Raw genomic sequence first — 19227 nt, 5'->3', positions numbered from 1 at the left:
AAAGTATTTCAAAACTTAGCTCATCACTATGGAGCAGGGATTATAAAATCAATATGCTTGAAAAGAAGAAAGGTCATAAAGGGTTAAAAGAGTATGTAAGATGTTGAGGGCCATCTATAAGGTTGTATATCACACAATATAGGGATGGCCATTTATCTTAGATGCTTTTGTGTAATATCCTACTGCCACAACACATTGCAATTGGATATCTTTTGTGTGTATGACATTGATTAGGTCTTGTAAATATCAAGCTTAATAATTTCTGCTGGAGATGTTTATTGGAAGACTCCATAATGGGATAATAATGATTTGTGTGGTTTTTTTTTTTTGGGCAGTACTTGTGTTTCAACTCAGGGCATGACACTTTCTCTTTACCACTGAAGCAAAGCCCCCCATCCCTTTTTTTTTGCTGTCATTTTTTTCCAGTAAGATCTCATATTTATGCCTGGACTGACTGTTATTGTGATCTTCCTATTAACTCCCATATAGCCGGAATAAGAAATATATACCACCACATTGTTTTATTGAGGTGGGATCTTGTTAACTTCTTGTATTGGTTGGCCTTGATCTGTGAACCTCCTGATCCCTGCCTTTTGAGTGGAGAGGATTACAAGTTTGAGCCTTCAAGTCTAGCATATGACTTTGGTTTATGAAGCTGGAGGGCAGATGGGAAAAGTGAAACAAAAAATAAACATGTAGCCAGCTGCCAGCAAATCACAAGCCAAATTCAGTCTACTGTGAAGAATGGCTTGCACTAAGAACGATTTCCCATAACTTAAGTGGTTGAAAAAAAGAATTAATATTTTGACACATAAAATTGATATGAATCATGTAACCCTTTTACTAATTACAATAAAAAATGCAAAAAAATTGATATGAAATTTTATATTTACATAAATTAAGTTTCATTGGAATACAGCCATGCTCTTTCACTTACATATTTTGTATAATGGCTTTCTTGATTGCAAAGTCACGATATCAGAGACCATGGGTCTCACAAAACCAAAAGTATATATACTACCCTGTCCTTTCTTTTCAGGCAGCTTGCCAACTTCTGATGGAAATAAATGGTCAAATGTAGTATAATTTCATCAAGTGCTTTAAAGAAAATGAAACAGATCCATAGGTTTGAGAATGACCACATTTGAGAGAAGCTATTTAGCTAAAGTGGCTTGGGAAAGGTCTATTTTGAGGTAACATTTGTTGGGGGAACCACTTGATAAGCAGCTGCCAAATAAAGGCATAATATATTGTATTAAGTGATGAGAAAAGGCTTTGAGACAACATATCCCAAATCCCAGAGTTTCTTGTAAGAAGTATGATCTACAAGTGTACACTAATAGTGATCATCAGATTGCCCTCAATAAATTGAGCACTAGATACCCTATTAGCAGGAAGTCTATTTCTTCCTTTCTCCACCATTGCCCACCAGATTAGGCCATCTCATACCTCTTTTCCTTGTGTCACTTCATTCATTGCTCTCTGTTGACATAGGCTTCACCTTGTGACTGAGGAACACCACAACTAAACTTTACAATTCAGAGCTTTCTCTGAATTCCTCTATTCTTATTTCCCAAAACATTAACTACAGTGCCTCTGGAATGAAGCTGTAGTAATTAGGGCTGTGTGGAGGTAAGCCTGGAAGTGACAATCAAATGCCAGAGAACAGTGAGGTAGTGATGTATGCCTGTAATCCCAAGAATGTCAAGGCAGGATGATTATGAGTTTGAGGCCAATATATACTACACAGTGAGTTCTAGATTCACTACTGAGCTACAAAGCAAGGCTATGCCTCAAACAAAGTAAGTAAATAAAAAAGCACAAAGAGACACAAGTATATAAGACCTGATATCTCATAAGGAAGTCTTTCAAATCAGTTAAGAATGTTAAATTATTCAATTTGCATGGTTGCGAATCTGACAAGTTACTCAAAAAATTGAATTACTATCCAATCTTTTATCAAAATAAATCTAAAAGGATCAAATTAAATATTTAAACTATTATTTTAAATATTATTTTTCTATTTTTTATATTCATGGTTTTCACAAACTGCTTTATTGAGTGACAACTCTTCTGTATAACTAAAGATACTAAAAATTAACTTAATAAAATAAAAATTCTTGAGTGAGCAGTGTGGCCTGGTGGTAGAGTTCTTGCCTAGTGTGTGTGAAGCCCTCAGCTCAATTACTCGGTATCGCATACACAGAAAAAGCGGTGGCTCAAGTGGCAGAGCACCAGCCTTGAGCAAAAAGTGTCTAAGGACAGTGCCCAGGCCCTGAGTTTAAGCCCCTGGACTGCAAAAAAAAAAAAATCAAGAATGACTGATAGAAATATAAAGGTGAGTAAATAATATATCAAGCAAAAATGTACAACTTGCTGATAATCAAGGAAATATACAAAAAGGCAAGTAGATATTATTTTCTCACCCATAAACTTTTCAAAAAACATGCTTTCCATTGGAGGGGAAGTGAGCATACTTGTACCTTGCTAGTGAAGGTATAAATTGGTTCAATTCTTTGGAAACTTTAATTATAAAATGAGCATACTCTTAAGACAAACAACTATTTTTAGGAAAGTTGGGCCCTGAGTATGGCTTAAGTGGTAGAATGCCTGCCTAGAAAGCACAGGACATGTGTGTAGAAACCCTAGTACTTCTTCCTTTAATGTAATTATTCATCAGCAAGAGTGCTCATTGAGACAACTGTACAAACTAGGTTGCATGTTGTGTTAATTAAAAATGAAAAATCAAGAATTTCAAAAGAAATGATTATTATGTTTTGCTTTGCAATGCATTGCTATGAGATCATTGAGTAGTACTACATTTGGAAATGTTACAATAATTACATTTAAAAATGTTATAAAATAGCATGTGTTGTGTGACTTTAGCAAAAAATTAAACAAAATGAAAGCACTGAAAAACAATGCTTTAACATTATAGTTCACCATTTGTTGGTAAAACTATGGGAAGTTTATAAGTAAATTCTTGTTTACTTCCTTAACGTGTTTTTTCACTCTCCATAATTCTCAGACAAGAAACAAGTTACTTAACAACCAGAAGAAAGCTAATTTTATTTTCAAAAAAATTCCCATGTTGTTCATTTGAAGTATCTATATTTCAAAAAAAGTAAATTATTTATTTTTCATCTTCTTCTGTTTTTAGACTTAGCTCCTGGAGGTTCTGATGACTGGATCTATGACCTGGGCATCAAATATTCATTTACCATTGAACTTCGAGATAAAGGCAGATATGGGTTCTTGCTGCCGGAACGTTTCATCAAACCCACATGTACAGAAGCTCTGGCAGCTGTCTCTAAAATAGTGCGGCATGTCATCATGAATGTTTAATACCCTGAATTTTTCACTCTGCTCCTGTATTGTTAATTTGCTGATTCCAACAAATCAGTATACCATTTTTTTTTCTTTTTAAGTTTGCATTATTTTGTTAAAAGGTCTTCCTACTTCTTGGATTTATCAGAGGATCAAGACACATACTATTTTTTAAAATTAAGGTATCATGTGTTAGTTTTACTTTAAAAAATTCTAAGAGGATAGGTACTTTTTGGGGGGGGGGGATTTGTGACGTCTGCCTAACCATCTGAAGCAATTTTATATCTAGTTTCCCAGTACTTCTTCCTTTAATTATTCATCAGCAAGAGTGCTCATTGAGACAATTGTGTACAAACCAGGTTGCATGTTGTGTTAACTAAAAATGAAAAATCAAGAATATCAGAAGAAATGATTATGAAATTACGTATTGCTTTACAATGCATGGCTATGAGATCATTGAAAATTATGTAGCATGGAATTCAGTAGTACTACATTTGGATAAGGGAAGCGATCTGCAGTGCATTAAAGGTTTCGGGACTGCAAATTTTCAATCAGTTTCTGTCAACAGGTTTTTCCCACTGGACCATCCAGAAAGCCAGGGGGAGGGGGTCAAACCCTGGCCCGTGCCCCCCCTCCCCCACTCAATAAACCAAGTTGACTGGTTCTGGTTCCTGTTCGATAATAAACGCGACCCTCGGTGCAGCTGTTCACTGTGGGAAGAGGAGGCTCTCGGAGGGACCTCTCGCCCCCAGCCCCTTTTTCGTGTCGATCCTGGGGCTTGAACTCAGGCCTGGCCTCCATCCCTGGCACTTTACCACCTGGAGTCCCACGTCCACGTCCGTCCGGCCTTGCGGTGGCTAACTGGAGATAAGAATCTAACGGGCTCTCCTCCCTGGGCTGACCGCGATCATCAGAAGTCAGCCTCCCGGGGAGAGGGCCACTGCCGCCCAGCTTCTTAAAGTCCCCTTCGTTGGGAACTGCAGTTTCCCGGGCCCTGGCTAACGCTTCCAACACCTGCCGGGCTCCCTGGTTGAGGATTTCCACTTCCGGGCAACCTGGCTCCGCGCAGCCCGTAAAACGCCCAAGGGGGCGTGTCCGAGAAGGGGGCGGTGCCTTCTCGTGACGACTAATCTAGCGGCCGGAAGCTGGGGCTGCAGAGGGCAAACCCTTGACTTCCGGCGGCATTTGGAGTCCATCCTCTTAGCGGCCTGAGCAGAGGTGTTTTTTTGTTTTTTTTTTCCTTACTTTTTCGGACTCTCTGGACTCCCGGTTTTGTCTCTTTCCCCATCCCGAGGCTTCTCGATCCTCGCGTAGAGACCGGCGGCTTCCGCTTCCCATCCGTCTCCCTGGCTCCCTTCGCTGGCCAAGGACCGGTTCCCGGGAGCCGCGCGCGCGCCTTCTCCTTCCCGTCTCCGTCCTCCCGGGCAGGGCACGGGGACGCCGTGGCGCCAGGGCAGCGGGGCCTCCGGGCCGCACTCGAGGAGGGAGTTTGGAGAGGAGGTAAGCGTCGAGTCCATGGGTCTAGGGTGGCGCCGGGGCCAAGCGTGGGTCGGGGCGGGCTCGGAGGCCTGACTTGTCTGTCCCCCTTCGCCGCTTGGCTTCCCCCGCGGTGTGGTGAGCTCCGCCGGCGCCTCTCATCCTGCGCCCTGCAATAGCTGCCCACCCTCGGGCTTGGCTTCACGCTCTATGTAGGACTACGGGGTTTGTTCAGTTCAGGTCTGACTCGAATTAAAGGTTGCGTCCCCCCACCGTCCCCCTCCCGCCCTTTAAACTGTCCGATTCAGGCCTGGGCATCCTTGCACAGCGATCGCGTCCCTGTGCTCGGGAGGAGCGCAGCAATGGCTCTTCAAGTCAAAGAGTCCTGCGCTTTCATTCACTCCTCCCTGGGATTGTGTTGGGTCTCACTTTTTTTTTTCTCTGCAGAGAATGTAGCCTCAGCATCCTGGGAGTTGAGTGCTGCTTCATCTCACACACATTTCCTAATTTGGTTGCTTGAGGCCAAGAGAGTTATTTGGTAGTTAGGTTGCTGAAGCCGTGGAACGTGCAGAGGAGAGGTTGCGGCCATAGATGGCATTATCTTTTATTTCTAAATAGGTTAATGTAATTTTCGTGAGTGGAAAATTTTGTCGGACCTTGTTTGTGGAAAGGTAGTGTCCTTAAATCAGTTGGTTAATATTAGTTTTCAGGTACTTCATACTACTTGGGGGAAGATATGGTTTTGTGCCATCTCTTCGGGTTTTGGATTTTTGAAGAAGTAATTTTAAAAGTTTGGAAAGATCTGAGCACCTGAGGTTTCCGAAAGCTATATGACACTGTTGGAGTAAATGATGGTCCAGTACCGTATATGTCTTATGTGATATGATACTGTAATGTTTGACACTACTGATTTAATACCAGTATAGTATTTCGGAGAGTTTTGTATACTCAATCTATAGATCATCAAATAATTTCCAACTGCATAATTGGTCTAGATTTATATGCTTTCAACAAGACTTACAGTGTGCATCTGATAGGTGCTTTTGATAAAATTCGTATATCTAGTTTTATTATATCGTACAATCTACCTGGGTTGTCCATAGAGGATTAGTTCAGATATTCTGAGTATACTCAAGTCCTGTGTATAAAATAATCTAATGTTTGAATATATCTTTTGTACATCTTCCATATACGTTATAGTTCTTGTACTTCAAGTACTTAATGTAATACAAATGACATACTGTGTTGTAATTACTGTGTTGCTTAGGAATAGTAAGGGATAAAAATGTATACATGTTCATTACCAACACAACACAATTCTTTTCATAGAATCTACAGATAGGGAAAGCCAACTGAATGCCTTTTGTGAGCTTACTTTTATCATCACTTGTGATTGGAAATGTACATTGAATGTATATTTCAATATTTGTTAACTCATTTCAACATCATTAATCAAAATTTAAACCACTAAACTGTAACTTATATGATTATTTTTTAATAAGTCCTAGTGTTAATTTATATATAATAATATACCTCACATGTACATAAAAATTTAAAAAAATGTTTAATTTGAAGAATTCATTTTCAGTGGAGTTTATTCTAATCTCTTCATGGCTCCTGTTTTACATAGAAGTGGAGGTATAAGTCTGTGGATATACACTCTGGAAAAGTTGTTTCATAAGTTCTTTTTAAAAATGTTCTCACAAACTATACATAAATTCAGTGCCTCTTTTTCCTTTTAAAAGCATAAAATGTGAGCCAGGCATCCGTGGTTTTTGCTAGTAATCCTTGCCACATAGGAAGCTGAGATCTGAGGAGTGTGGCTCGAAGCCAGCTAGGGCAGAAATATCCCCATCAGACTCTTATCTCCAATTAGCCACTCAGAAACTACCAGTGGTGCTGTGGCTCAAGTGGTTGAGTGCTAGCCTTGAACACAAAGAGGCTCAGGGACAGTGCCTAGGCCCTGAGTTCAAGTCCCATAACCGACCACTGTGTGTGTGTGTGTGTGTGTGTGTGTGTGTGTGTTTGTTTGTGTGTGTGGGGGCTTGCTTTATTTATATGTTTGTTTATTTATTTCTGTGGGTTATGGGGCTTGAACTTGGCCTGGGCACTGTCCCTGAGCTCTTCAACTCAAGGTTACCACCCCACACTCAAGCCCAGCCCCACTTCCCATCTTCTAGAGGTTAATTGGAGATAAGAGTCTCAGGTCCTTTTGTGCTTTGAACCTTGATCCTCAGATCTCAACCTCCTGAGTAGCTAGGTTTGCAGGCATGAGCCACCTTGCCTGCGAGACTTTATATTTTAATGTCATTATTTTAATCTTAAGATATTCAGATCATTGAGATTGTCCCTGTAGTACATTGTGTAGTTTTAATTATTTAACAATTTCCTAATACTATGTTACTGTTCATTCAGATTAGGCTGATTTGTGCTTTCATATATCTGACCAGCAGAAGGAGATCGGTTAAGATTGAACATCCCTCACCTAAAAGTCTGAATTTGAAATCCACCATTCAAAACTTTGTGAGTGTTGACATTATACCAAGTGGAAAATTGGATCCTTGGTTTTGTGTGAGGGTTGCAGTCAGAACATAGACACACTAAATTACCTTCAGGCTATATGTACATTCAGGCTATAAGTAAATTACACTAAAATTACCTTCAGTCTATATGTACAAGTCATGTATGAAATGTACTGAATTTTATATTTAAATGTAGGTTCCAACCCCTAGATATTATATTCATTAAAAATTTCCAGAATTAAAATGTTTGATCCCGGGCCGGGAGTTTGGCCTAGTGGTTGAGTGCTTGCCTAGCACGCATGAAGACCCAGGTTCGATTCCTCGGTACCACATACATAGAAAAAAAGCCAGAAGTGGTACTGAGGCTCAAGTGTTAGAGCTCTAGCCCTGAGAAAGTCCAAGGACAGTGCTCAGGCCCTGAGCTCAAGCCCAGGACTGCAAAAAAAAAAAAAAAAAAAAAAATGTTTTGATCCCAGCACTTTGAAAGGAATTCTTATTGACAAGATTTTGGTAATTAGGTCTCGGGAGTAATTATTCAAAAATAAGCAGACTTGTTTAGTGGTGAATGCCTGTGGTCCTAGTTACTTGACAGAGGCAAGAGGATTGCAAATTCAAGGCCAGCCTGGGACTAAATTTATCTTAAATCTAAATGTATCTTAAAACCAAAATTCAAACAAAGAGGTTGGGAGCTCAAGTTTTGTGCTCCTCAAGACCTTGGATTCAATGCCTTCTATGAGCGAAAGGAAGATGGGAAGAGAGGGAAAAAAGGGAGAAGGGTAGGTAAAAGAAGAGAGGAGATGGGCTGGGAGTTTGGCATAGTGGTAGAGTGCTTAGTACCACATACGTAGAAAAAAAGCTGGAAGTGGTGCTGAGGCTCAAGTGGTAGAGCTCTAGCCTTGAGAAATTCCAAGGACAGTGCTCAGGCCCTGAGCTGACGCCCAAGACTGACAAAAAAAAAAAAGAAGAAGAAGAGAGGAGATATGCAAGAAAGATAAAGGGAGGGAAGGAATGGGAAAAAAAGAAGAGAGATAAGGGGAAGGAGAAAGGCAAGAAGGAAGAAAGATACATCTCTGCCTTTCTCCTTTTTAATGGCCACTTAAACCAATGAATAGTTTGAAAACAAACATTTGCTCTTCACTGAAGAGTAAATTCTTACATCATTGGCGTGATCTCAGTTTATAGTCACTGTGATATGAAAATACTAGGATTTGCATTTTATATTATGGTTTCTAGCTTGTTTCTAACTTTTCTCATATTCTTTGAAGCAGTGTGGTTTACATTTTAATCTGTTGTTATGCATGTTCGTTTGTGGGCCCAAATGTTTAAATAGGATTGAAAAATGTGAATAGTCACATCAGTTGACTACAATTTAAACTAATATATGAAAAAGGAATTCTTTTCTGGTGTATTATAATTTATATATCTATTTCCAAAGAAACAGGATTAAAATTACAGATTGTATTCTGTACAAACAGAAAACATTTTATTTATGTATACTCATATGTTTCAGATATTGAAACATATATTGAGATAACCTCTTATTATTGGCTGCCAATAGAAGTTCCTAGATGGATGATGTGTTTTACTGTAACACAATACCTGAGGCATGTTACTTATGAAGAAAAAGTCTGAAATTTAAATCAAAGATCAGGTCCACTGCATTGAGCCTTTTGGAAGACTGGCATATCATGGCAGGAACTTTTTTTTTTTTTGGTGGATGATGGGGATTGAACTTTGGGCCTGGATGCTGTCCCTGAGCTTCAACTCAAAGCTACCACCCTACCCTTTGAGCCACAGCCCCATTTCCCATTCTGTAATGATTAATTGGAGATAAGAGTCTCATGTTCTTTAGTGCCCGGGCCGGCTTTGAATTTCGATCTTCAGATCTCAGTCTCCTGAGTAGCTAGGATTACAGATATGAGCCACTGCTTGGCAGGAACTTTTGTAAGAACAAACTGCTCATGTCCCCAGCGGAGAAGAGATGAGTACCACAGTTGTTTTTGAGGGCAATCTCCAGTATTTATTTATTTATTTTTTATTGTAATTAGTAAAAGGGTTACATCATATTTGCCAGATAGAAGGTGCATTAATTCACGTACATTGATACCCTTTCACATGTCTTGGTACCTATTTCCCTCCCCCCCTATACCCCCCACCCGTCTTGGTTTTCCCCCCTTCCCTATCAAATTTCAAATAACCAAATACAAATAAATTCAATATATCAGATAACAAAGTGAGATACTATAACAATATGAGATAACCAAGGGACAGCAAAGGAGATGAGAGACAACATAGTACATTAAGGACAACAATCATTTGTTATATGGCTTTTGTTTCGATATCCTGGAGGTCCTTTCAATTAGCTTCATACTATATGGCCTTATGTATCAAGATTTTGCTCTATTGCAGATCTCTGCTAGTAGAGCCCAAGGTTTCTACTGATTATGACGAATGAATCTCCAGTATTTATGACTCAAGGATCTTCGAGGCTTCATCTTAGGCCTCGCCTCTTAAAAGATCCACAGCATTCCCATAGCACACTACACTGGGAACCAAGCCTTTACTGTGTGGGACTTTGGGGTAATCCAATTAATCTTGTGAATAATCCCAGGAATTCTTTCCAGAAACTGGCATGGTGATACACACCTGTAATCCTGACACTCAAGGAGGCTTAGACAAGGAATATCACAAGTCTGAGGTCAGCCTGGGCTGTATAGCAAAATTTTATCTCACACACAAAAAATTCCTTTCTAGTTGGAAATGTTTAATTCCTAATTTTGCCTCATGATAGCAGAATGCAGTGCCATTATAGTGAAAGGTCTGGCACAGCACTGTTGGACTCTCCAAAAAAAGAGCATATCTATATGTTACTGGATTTTTCTCCTTAAAGAAAACTCCACAGTTGCTGGAAATCAAATTCCTAGGAAAATTACTATGTAGCTAAATCTTGTTAATTTCTTTGATTTTATACTGGGGTTTGAACTTACAGTTCTAGCTTACTAGATTTGGATGATGCTGCGGAACCACACCTCAAGCCCTGTTTTGCTTTGGCTATCTGTTAGGATAAGGTTTTTACTTTCCACCCAGTGCTTGCCTGAGCTGTGAGCTGCCTCCCTGATCATCGCTGGGTCTATCACAGGAGTCCACCACTGCATTCAGCTTCTCTTCCTTTCGGTTCAGGCTGACCTGGCATCACAGTCTTTCCAATATCAACTTTCCATGTAGTTTGGGATGAGAGGTACATGCCACTGTGTACATCTGTGGGTTGAGAGTGGGTCTTGTGAACTTTCCTTTCTGACTGGCCTCAAATAGTGATCTTCTCATTCTCGGCCTATTAAATAGCCAGGATTATAGACACGAACTACTGGTACTTGGAAGTCATTTGTGAAGGCCTGATTGTCCATGTGGAAAACAGAAGTTTCATTTCTCTCATAGTATTCAGACGTTCAAACAATTTCATTAGAGAACTAAGCAAGCACTTAAAGAGGACAGCAAGTTCTCCACAAGTCAACATGAAGACAAGAAGTGTAAGATTATAAAATGTTAAGAGATGAAACCCCATGGTAACATACTGTTTTCAAACTGTACTGCAAATCTATAAACGGTGTTAATTAAACTTGGGCTTGCTTTAAGTTCATACTCTGAAAGGAAATCTTATTTCTTACAATGAGACACCTTGTGTCTACAAACACTCAGCAAAAAATTATAGGAAAATGGGTCAGCATCTTTTATTGGCACGAATAAGTTTTAAGTTTTGGTCATTAGTGTTCACACGATTGTCTTTGGCACAATAGTCCAAATCCTTTGACACTTTCAAAGCTATTTTAGAGATCTAGGACTGAGAGAAGCTGAGAAATTCATCATTCCAGTAGTAGTTATCTCCAAAAAGAAAAAGGAAAACTGGACAAATCCCAAAAAAGGAAAGAGTGGGAGGTGGGAGCAAACGTGCATGAAAGAGAGAAAGAACACAGTGGAGTTACTACTTGAGACCCTCAAGAAAGTAGAAAAGATGATAGACTTCTAATACCTTTTGGAATCTGCCACTGTTGATTTTTTTTTTCCCCTGCAGCAAATGTGTTGGAAGTGGAGGTATAATGCAGATAGGGGCTTTGGGGGGCAGATCTCGCCCTTCCACTGATAGTGGAGGGAAAATAAAAGATTAGGCTTAGTTCTTTTGAGGCAAAGTGGAAAAAAGGAAACAATCTTACTGTTTAAAAAAAGGTTTTCATTCTTTTTAGAGTTCATTAGTAGCTAGTTCACAGGAAGTTTTGGAACCCAGTCAAGTTTATTAAGTGTTTTAAAAATCAAATTAGTTGAATTGGTTAAGAATTATAATATATGTCTATATATTTATTTTGTAGTAATATAATGAAGCTTTAAAATATATTTCTCTAGGAGCTGGGACTTTGGCCTAGTGGTAGAGTGCTTGCCTAGCATGCACGAAGATCTGGGTTCAATTCCTAAGTACCACATATATAGAAAAAAAGCCAGAAGTGGTGCTGAGGCTCAAGTGGTAGAGCTCTAGCCTTGAGAAAGTCCAAGGACAGTGCTTAGACCCTGAGCTCAAAACCCAGGACTGGCAAAAATATATATATGTATATGTGTGTGTGTGTGTGTGTGTGTGTGTGTGTGTGTGTGTGTGAGTGTATTTCTCTATTTCAGCTATTTTGTTGTATATTTTGTAATGTATTTACTTGAATCCTTCCTGGAACTAAAGTGTAAGTTGCTCAATATTTTCCTCAGTTAATCAAACCTCTACTTTTAGGTCTTCTTCAAGTCTTTTTATCAGCTTTTAGTTCTTTGTGTTCCATATATCAAATGGACTTATGGTATTTTTACCAGATTATTCTGTAAATTCACATATGGATTGAGAATGGGTTTAAGAAAAATTAAAGATTATCTTGAAATGTTGACACTAACATGTAGAGTTGGCATGTATATATAGTTCCTTACTTGAAGAATAGTTTATACTTAAGTGATTTTACACTGTAGCAGGCTCAGGGCTTGAGCACTGTCCTTGGACTTTCTCAAGGCTAGAGCTCTACCACTTGAGCCTCAGCACCACTTCCGGCTTTTTTCTATGTATGTGGTACCTAGGAATTGAACCCGGTCTTCGTGCATGCTAGGCAAGCACTCTACCACTAGGCCAAACTCCCGGCCCTAAAGTTTGACTTTTTAGAAAGTTTTTTAAAAATAATTTGTCTTTTCTTGTTGCTAATAACTGTAAAAATATATCCATTACGTGTGTGTGTGTGTGTGTGTGTGTGTGTGTGTGTGTGTGTGTGTGTGTGTGTGTGTTCGTTCGTGCGTTCACGTGCTTATTTGTGCGGTTCCTGGCACTTTTCCTTAGCTTTTTCACCCAAGACTAGCACTTCACTATTTGGGACTCAGCTCCATTTTCTCTTTTTGGTGTTAATTCATGGACTTTCTTATCCAGCCTGGCTTAGAACCTGGATTCTGAGATCTTAGAGTAAGTACGATTATAGACTTGAGCCACTGGCACCCTGTGCTGTTTATTAATTACATTTATGACATTGGACTTTTATGTAAACATATAGAATAGACCATAGAATCACTTGGCTGTTTCTCATTCATTATACAGGCTGTTCTAACAAGTGAGATGTCTTTTTGTGTGTGTGTGTGTGTGTGTGTGTGTGTTACTGAAACACAAACATGCTTCATTGGATTGTTTTTCTTTGACCTTTTCAAGACAAAGAAAATTCTTTTTTTTTTTTTTGCCAGTCCTGTGACTTGAACTCAGGACTTGGGCACTGCCCTTGGACACTTTTTGCTCAAGGCTAGCGCTCTGCCACTTGAGCCACAGTGTCACTTCTGGCTTTTTCTGTGTATGTGGTACTGAGGATTTGAACCCAGGGCTTCCTGCATGGAGGTGATCACTCTACCACTAGGCTACACTCCCAGCCTGGGAACATTCTTAATAACATTTGGTTCTCTTTTATTCTGATTTATTGTTTTGTTTTGTTTTAAAACAGGATTTCAAAATATAGCCCAGGCTAGCTTTGAGTTAATCAACTCTCCCTCTCCCTGCTTCCCCACTGCTAAGGTTCCATGGACATGCCAGTTGGCCTAGCTCTTTATTTGAAGTATAACTTCTATTGTCATTTAAACTGTATTAAAACATGGTTTCTACTGCCAATTAAAATTTCATCTGATTCTACCCCCGCCACCCCAGCCATTTTCTTTGACATAGAGAACTCAGCCAGTTTTTTTGGTTCACAGCTTTTCCTCTAAATAATGGAGCTACTGAAATTGAAAACAATTTTTTTAAGTAAGTTGTGAATCAGACATTTTTGTAGTATAATTTCTGAGATTGAATGCATTGTGAGAGCTGAAAAGAGACAATTCTAGTCAACAGATTTTAAAGTTGTTACAAACTTAATTCGGATATTCTTTAGTGTGTACTTAGTCTTTGCTTACCTATGACCTCTCCTATGCCTTTTTCCTCAAGGAAAATCCTCTGTAACTTAAAATATTACCAGAAGTTTGATTTGCTTTTAAGTTATGAGCTAAGTTATTTAAAACTCAAGAATTTTACCTTTCTTTTTTTTTTTTGTCGTTGTTAAAGTAGTACAAAATGTCAAAAATAAGGAGGAAAGTCACAGTGGAAAATACCAAGACCATATCTGACAGCACATCTCGAAGACCCAGTGTATTCGAGAGGCTTGGACCAAGCACTGGTAGTACAGCAGAGGTGAGTTGTTGTGTAGTCACAGAGGGTTGTTATTCAAGTTCTGTTACTGAGCCAGGTACTGGTGTCTCACACCTTATAACCTTAGGTACTTAGGAGATTGAGATCTGAAGATATTCATTTGAAGCCAGTACAGGCAGAGAAGTCTGGCTTTCTCTCTAGTTTAACCAGCTAAAAGGCTGGACTGGAGGCATGGCTCAGGTGGTAGAGCACAAACTGTAAGCAAGAAAGAATACACATGCACACATCCATACACATATGAGAGTGGCTTGCCTAGCCTGCATGAGGTCCTGATTCAGTCCTCACTGGTGGAGAAAGTATTAAGAATTGAAATACTGGAGTTGATGGCATGGCTCAAGTAACAGAGCAACAGTCAATGAGTGAGGCGGCAGATAATACATTTGAGTCCTGGTCTCAGAATAAGTTAAAGAAATACTGATTGATGACCTTTTTTAGAAAGGTATGCAAAAAGTCAGGTTTATGGGTTTTTTAAATTTTTTTATCTATTTATTGGTAGAGTGACGTGTGATAGATTAGTTATAATTTGGGTAGTATTTATTTTAATTTGGTCATTTCTCTAGAAATCAATATGAAACTAACATTGTGTCTTCCTTCTTCTCTTAGACACAGTGCCGAAACTGGCTGAAGACTGGCAACTGCCTCTATGGAAACACGTGTAGGTTTGTACATGGCCCTTCACCTCGTGGAAAAGGTTATAGCAGCAACTATAGAAGGTAAACTGATAACTTCCTGGTTTTCATATACTATTAGAAAATAACACTTGTATGTTGTCCAGTATAAATATCTGAAATAAAGCCATACATTTGATCAGTCTCTATTTTGGTGGTGTTATTATCAGCAAAGTAAAGATCGACAAAATGTTTTTGGTTATTTTAAAGATTAATAAAATACTAGTTTTAATGTTAATGAATGTGCTTAATATTTACATATTTTCATAATAGATCTTGTAATGAGCCTATGTAGGGATTACTTTTTCTCCAATTGTATATTAAATTGTTACTTAGGCAGCAGAATTCCATGGTGCCAGAATTTAAGTGGGATTAGACTATTGTTAATTCTTCATATATGAAAATTGAAGTAGGATATAATTTCAGTATATGTAAGGATGTGAAAATTGAAGTAGGATATAACTTCAATATATGTAAGGATGTTCTAAATTAAAATCATGTAGTACCGTTGTTGGTTAAAATATATTTGACAAATCCTTTAGATAATACATTAATTAATAATAATTAATGTTTAGGGGCCAGGAGTGTAGCCTATTAGTAGAGTGCTTGCCTAGCATGCACAAAGCCTGTGTTTGATTCCTTGGTACCACATATACAAAAATAGCCAGAAGTAGTGCTGTGCCCTGAGTTCAAGCCCCAGGACTGGCAAATAAAATAAATAAATAAAAAAATTTTAAAGACATGGAAAAGGTTTGACTAATTTTTTATTTAATTATAGTCCTTTTTCTTTTGGTTTCTTAATGATTTTATAATATTTAAAGATGCAACATATATAACATTTGTCACAAAATAGTAATTTAAAATTATTTTTAAGAAATTTAATTTTAACTATTTTTATTCTAGAACAAATCTAAATGAACTTTGTAGAATTAGCATAAAATTGTACATATGTTTCATTTTTAAGGAATGTAAAATATTGTTTTTGTTATATCCAACTACATATCCATCTGGATTATATTTTTTCTTCTAGATTAATTTTACTATTATATCTTTTTTTGTGTGTGGGTCATGGGGCTTGAACTTGGCCTGGGCACTATCCCTGAGCTCTTCAGCTCAAGACTGCTGTCCTACCCATGAGCCAAGCCCCACTTCCTATTTTCTAGAGGTTAATTGGAGAAGAGTCTCAGGTCCTTTTGTGCCTAGGCTGGCTTTGAACCTTGATCCTCAGATCTCAGCCTCCTGAGTAGCTATGATTATAGGCATGAGCCACCATACCCAGGTTATTGCATTTTAAAATTACTTCATTCTACTGTCTTACTTCCAATCATAACTAGTATATTTATGTAGCTAATAGGAAAACAAGCCAAGCAATTAGTTTCAAATTACTTTTTCTCATCGTATGTTATTGCTTAATTATTAATCCCTAAGTTGAAATGAATTACATTTTAGAGGATTAGGAGGACAAATATATTGAGATGTCTATAATTATATTTGAGGTTGTTTCTATAAATATGATTTTATAAAATGGTATGCAAATAAATACTTTTGTTTTTGTTTGTGATTTGCCCCAAAAGGTCACCAGAGAGACCAACAGGGGATCTCAGAGAAAGAATGAAAAATAAGCGCCAAGATGTGGACACTGAGTCCCAGAAACGAAATACAGAGGAGTCATCTTCACCTGTTAGGGTAGGGATGAATTCCTCAAAACTCAGTGACATTTCAGTGGTGATTTATTCTTTTAAGTTCTGTTTAAATATTAAGTTGTATAATAGATGTATATATAGTAAACCTGATTAGGAGTTATAATGTTCTACAGGGCTACAGTAATTTAAAGGATAACAGTTGCAGTATTTTGGTGGCTAGATGAAAGGGATTGACTGGCAGAGCTCAAGGGAAACAAGAATTTCTAAAAAATATTCCAGAGTTTTCAGGAAAAATCCAAAGTCATACTTTCCTTCTAAGAAAGATTGAAGTTGCTCCTGGTAGAATACTTATGAACTGTAACTGTGGAAGCAAAGTTTGGGAACAGTATAAAATGCTTAAGCCCAGTTGCTGGGTGCTGGTGTAATGCTGGCTACATAGGAGGCTGAGATCTGAGGCTCAAAGACCACCTGGGGACGAAAGTCTGTGAGACTCTTATCTCCATTTAGCCACTAGAAAACCGGAAGCAATGCTGTGGTAAAGTTCTAGCTTTGAACTGAAGAGCTCAGGGACAGCACCCAGGTCCAAAGTTCAAGTCCCACAACCAACAACAACAAAAAATGCTTTAGCCCAGCAGTGCATGTATGGCCACAAAATTTAGATGTGAATTATTTATTTATTTATTTATTTATTTTTGTCAGTCCTGGGCTTGAGCTCAGGGCCTGAGCACTGTCCTTGGGCTTTCTAAAGGCTAGAGCTCTATCACTTGAGACTCAGCACCACTTCTGGCTTTTTTCTATGTATGTGGTACCAAGGAATCGAACCCAGGCCTTCATGCATGCTAGGCAAGCACTCTACCACCACTAGGCCAAACTCCTGGCCCCATAGATGTGAATTTTTTGCAAGCCAAAAGAAAGTAATAAATTTAACATAAAATATACAATAGTTTGCTGAATAAAATAAAATATATTAGTATTAGTTATGAGTATGAATTTCTTTCCTATAGCAAAGTTTTTCCAATATCATACTTGTTTAGAACAGATTTATTGAGGTAACTTTACAAATATAATACAGTTCATCAAAATCATACATACCAGTGTTGTTGGCTTTTTTTTTCCCACCCCAAAAGAAGCCCTGTACGTTTTAGCAGCTCCTTCCTATTTTTTTCAACAGCCCTAGGAGACCACTAACCCTTTTCTCTTTCTGTGGATGTGCCCATCCTGGACATACCATGTAAACATAAGTAATTTTTTTTCACTTAGAATGATGTTTTCAAAGTTCAGTATATATGCATTGTATTCCTTGTTTTTGCCAAATAATATTATATTTTGTTGATATACCACAGTTTGGTTAACTCATCACTTGTTGGACATTATTATTATTTTGGCTCTTGTGTACAATACTCCTAAAAATATTTCTGTACAAGTTTTTGAGTGAACATTTTATTTTATTTTATTTACTTCTTGACTGTAGAAAATGAGGGTTCCAGTTTCTCCATTTCCATACCCATAATTGTTGTGTGACTTTTTGATTATATATATCCTGGTTTAGAAAGTGGCCTTGATTTATATTTCCCTGCCTGATAATATTGAATACTAATATGTTTTTGGTTGTTTGTGCAGAGAACCTTTAAATATTGAGTTGTCTTTATTAAATGAGTTATAAGGTTTATATACATATTATATACACATATACAATATGTATGTATACATATGCTAATGTTCGTGGCTACATTCAAGAAAGCATTAATTTGTAGAATGTCTAGGATTTACAAATGCACTAAGGGCATCCCTTTGTTCATAACAGATGGGCAAAGCCATGCTTACTTTTAAATATTGCTGTTTTAATTCTAATAAAATATTAGCCTTTTTTTGATGTACAAATGAATCAGTGGCTACCCTTTTCCAGAAGTTTTCATAATTTCCCTGTTTAGTCTTGAAGGTTTTATTTATTTATTTATTTTTAAGTGAATGAAGAATGGGCTTTACACTTTAGTGTTAATTTCGTTTCACTTTTGTAGTAGATGAACTCATTTGTGGGCACTATCATTTAGCTTTTTCATTCAAGGCTAGTGCTTTACCACTTGCACCACAGCTCTACTTCCGGTTTTTTGGTGGTTCATTGCAGATAAGAAGCTCAGAGACTTTCCTATCTGGGCTGACTTTGAATCACAATTCTCAGATCTCTGCTTTCTGCATAACTGAGATTACAGGTGTGAGTGACAGTGCCTAGTATAATCTTCAATACTTTTTTCAATCACTTTTGCCTAATAAGACTTGATATGTAGTCATGTCATTTTGCTTTTGATACTAGTTTAAAGGCAATTACATATCAAGAGTTCTTTTTTACTTTTTTTTTTTCTTTTCTGTTTATGTGGTACCGAGGAATTGAACCCGGGTCTCTGTGCATGCTAGGCAAGCACTCTACCACTAGGCCAAAATCCCGGCTCCTACCAGAGTTCTTTAAAGGCAAATTTCAAGAAGAATGTAATTTGTTTTAGGTAGTCAAGTTATATGACTAATGATGCTCAAAAAGTTTGGGCACTAAATATCATTTTCATTATCTTGCATAGTTGATATTGTTAATAAAAGTAGATGTCTTACATAGTTGATAGATTGTTAATAAAAGTAAGAATTTTATAATAGTGGAAAGGTAGCACTTATATGACCCTGGTTACTTTTATTTATTTTTTTAATCACCTATAAAATGTGTTTTGGAGTCTTACAAATTGAGTTAACTGGTCAGTTGAATTTTAAAAGTTGAATTATTATTTTCTGTATAGGCTGCTATTATACTTGGAATAAGATATATATAAACTAGAGAGTTTTTTGTGGGGGGGGACTAATCTGTTAGCTTCATAAAA

The 19227-nt window shown here is 37.8% G+C and overlaps 2 protein-coding genes across 9 annotated transcripts in view; both read left to right on the top strand.

Annotated features, from left to right (window-relative positions):
* Positions 1–3990, top strand: part of Cpb2 (carboxypeptidase B2) — a 36933-nt gene extending 32943 nt beyond the window's left edge. The window contains exon 11 of the mRNA XM_090342124.1: positions 3161–3990. Coding sequence (XP_090198250.1) covers positions 3161–3345 — 185 coding nt within the window. The 3' untranslated portion in view covers positions 3346–3990. The remainder of the gene's footprint in view (positions 1–3160) is intronic.
* Positions 3991–4485: 495 nt separating this feature from the next.
* Positions 4486–19227, top strand: part of Zc3h13 (zinc finger CCCH-type containing 13) — a 59050-nt gene continuing 44308 nt past the window's right edge. For 6 of the 8 annotated variants that reach the window (XM_090342123.1, XM_090342122.1, XM_090342121.1 and 3 more), the window contains exons 1-4: positions 4486–4827; positions 13912–14037; positions 14659–14768; positions 16298–16409. In XM_090342123.1, the coding sequence (XP_090198249.1) occupies positions 13921–14037; positions 14659–14768; positions 16298–16409 (339 nt within the window). In that variant the 5' untranslated portion in view covers positions 4486–4827; positions 13912–13920. Of the gene's footprint in view, positions 4828–7311; positions 7327–13911; positions 14038–14658; positions 14769–16297; positions 16410–19227 lie in introns of those variants that run through there. The other 2 variants (XM_090342117.1, XM_090342118.1) reach the window with 2 other exon arrangements.

Source organism: Megascapheus bottae, chromosome 11 (genome assembly GCF_031878675.1).
Source record: "Megascapheus bottae isolate mThoBot1 chromosome 11, mThoBot2.hap1, whole genome shotgun sequence".
NCBI lineage: Eukaryota > Metazoa > Chordata > Mammalia > Rodentia > Geomyidae > Megascapheus > Megascapheus bottae.
The sequence above is the reverse complement of the archived record's forward strand: the minus strand, read 5'-3'. Positions and strand labels throughout refer to the sequence as shown.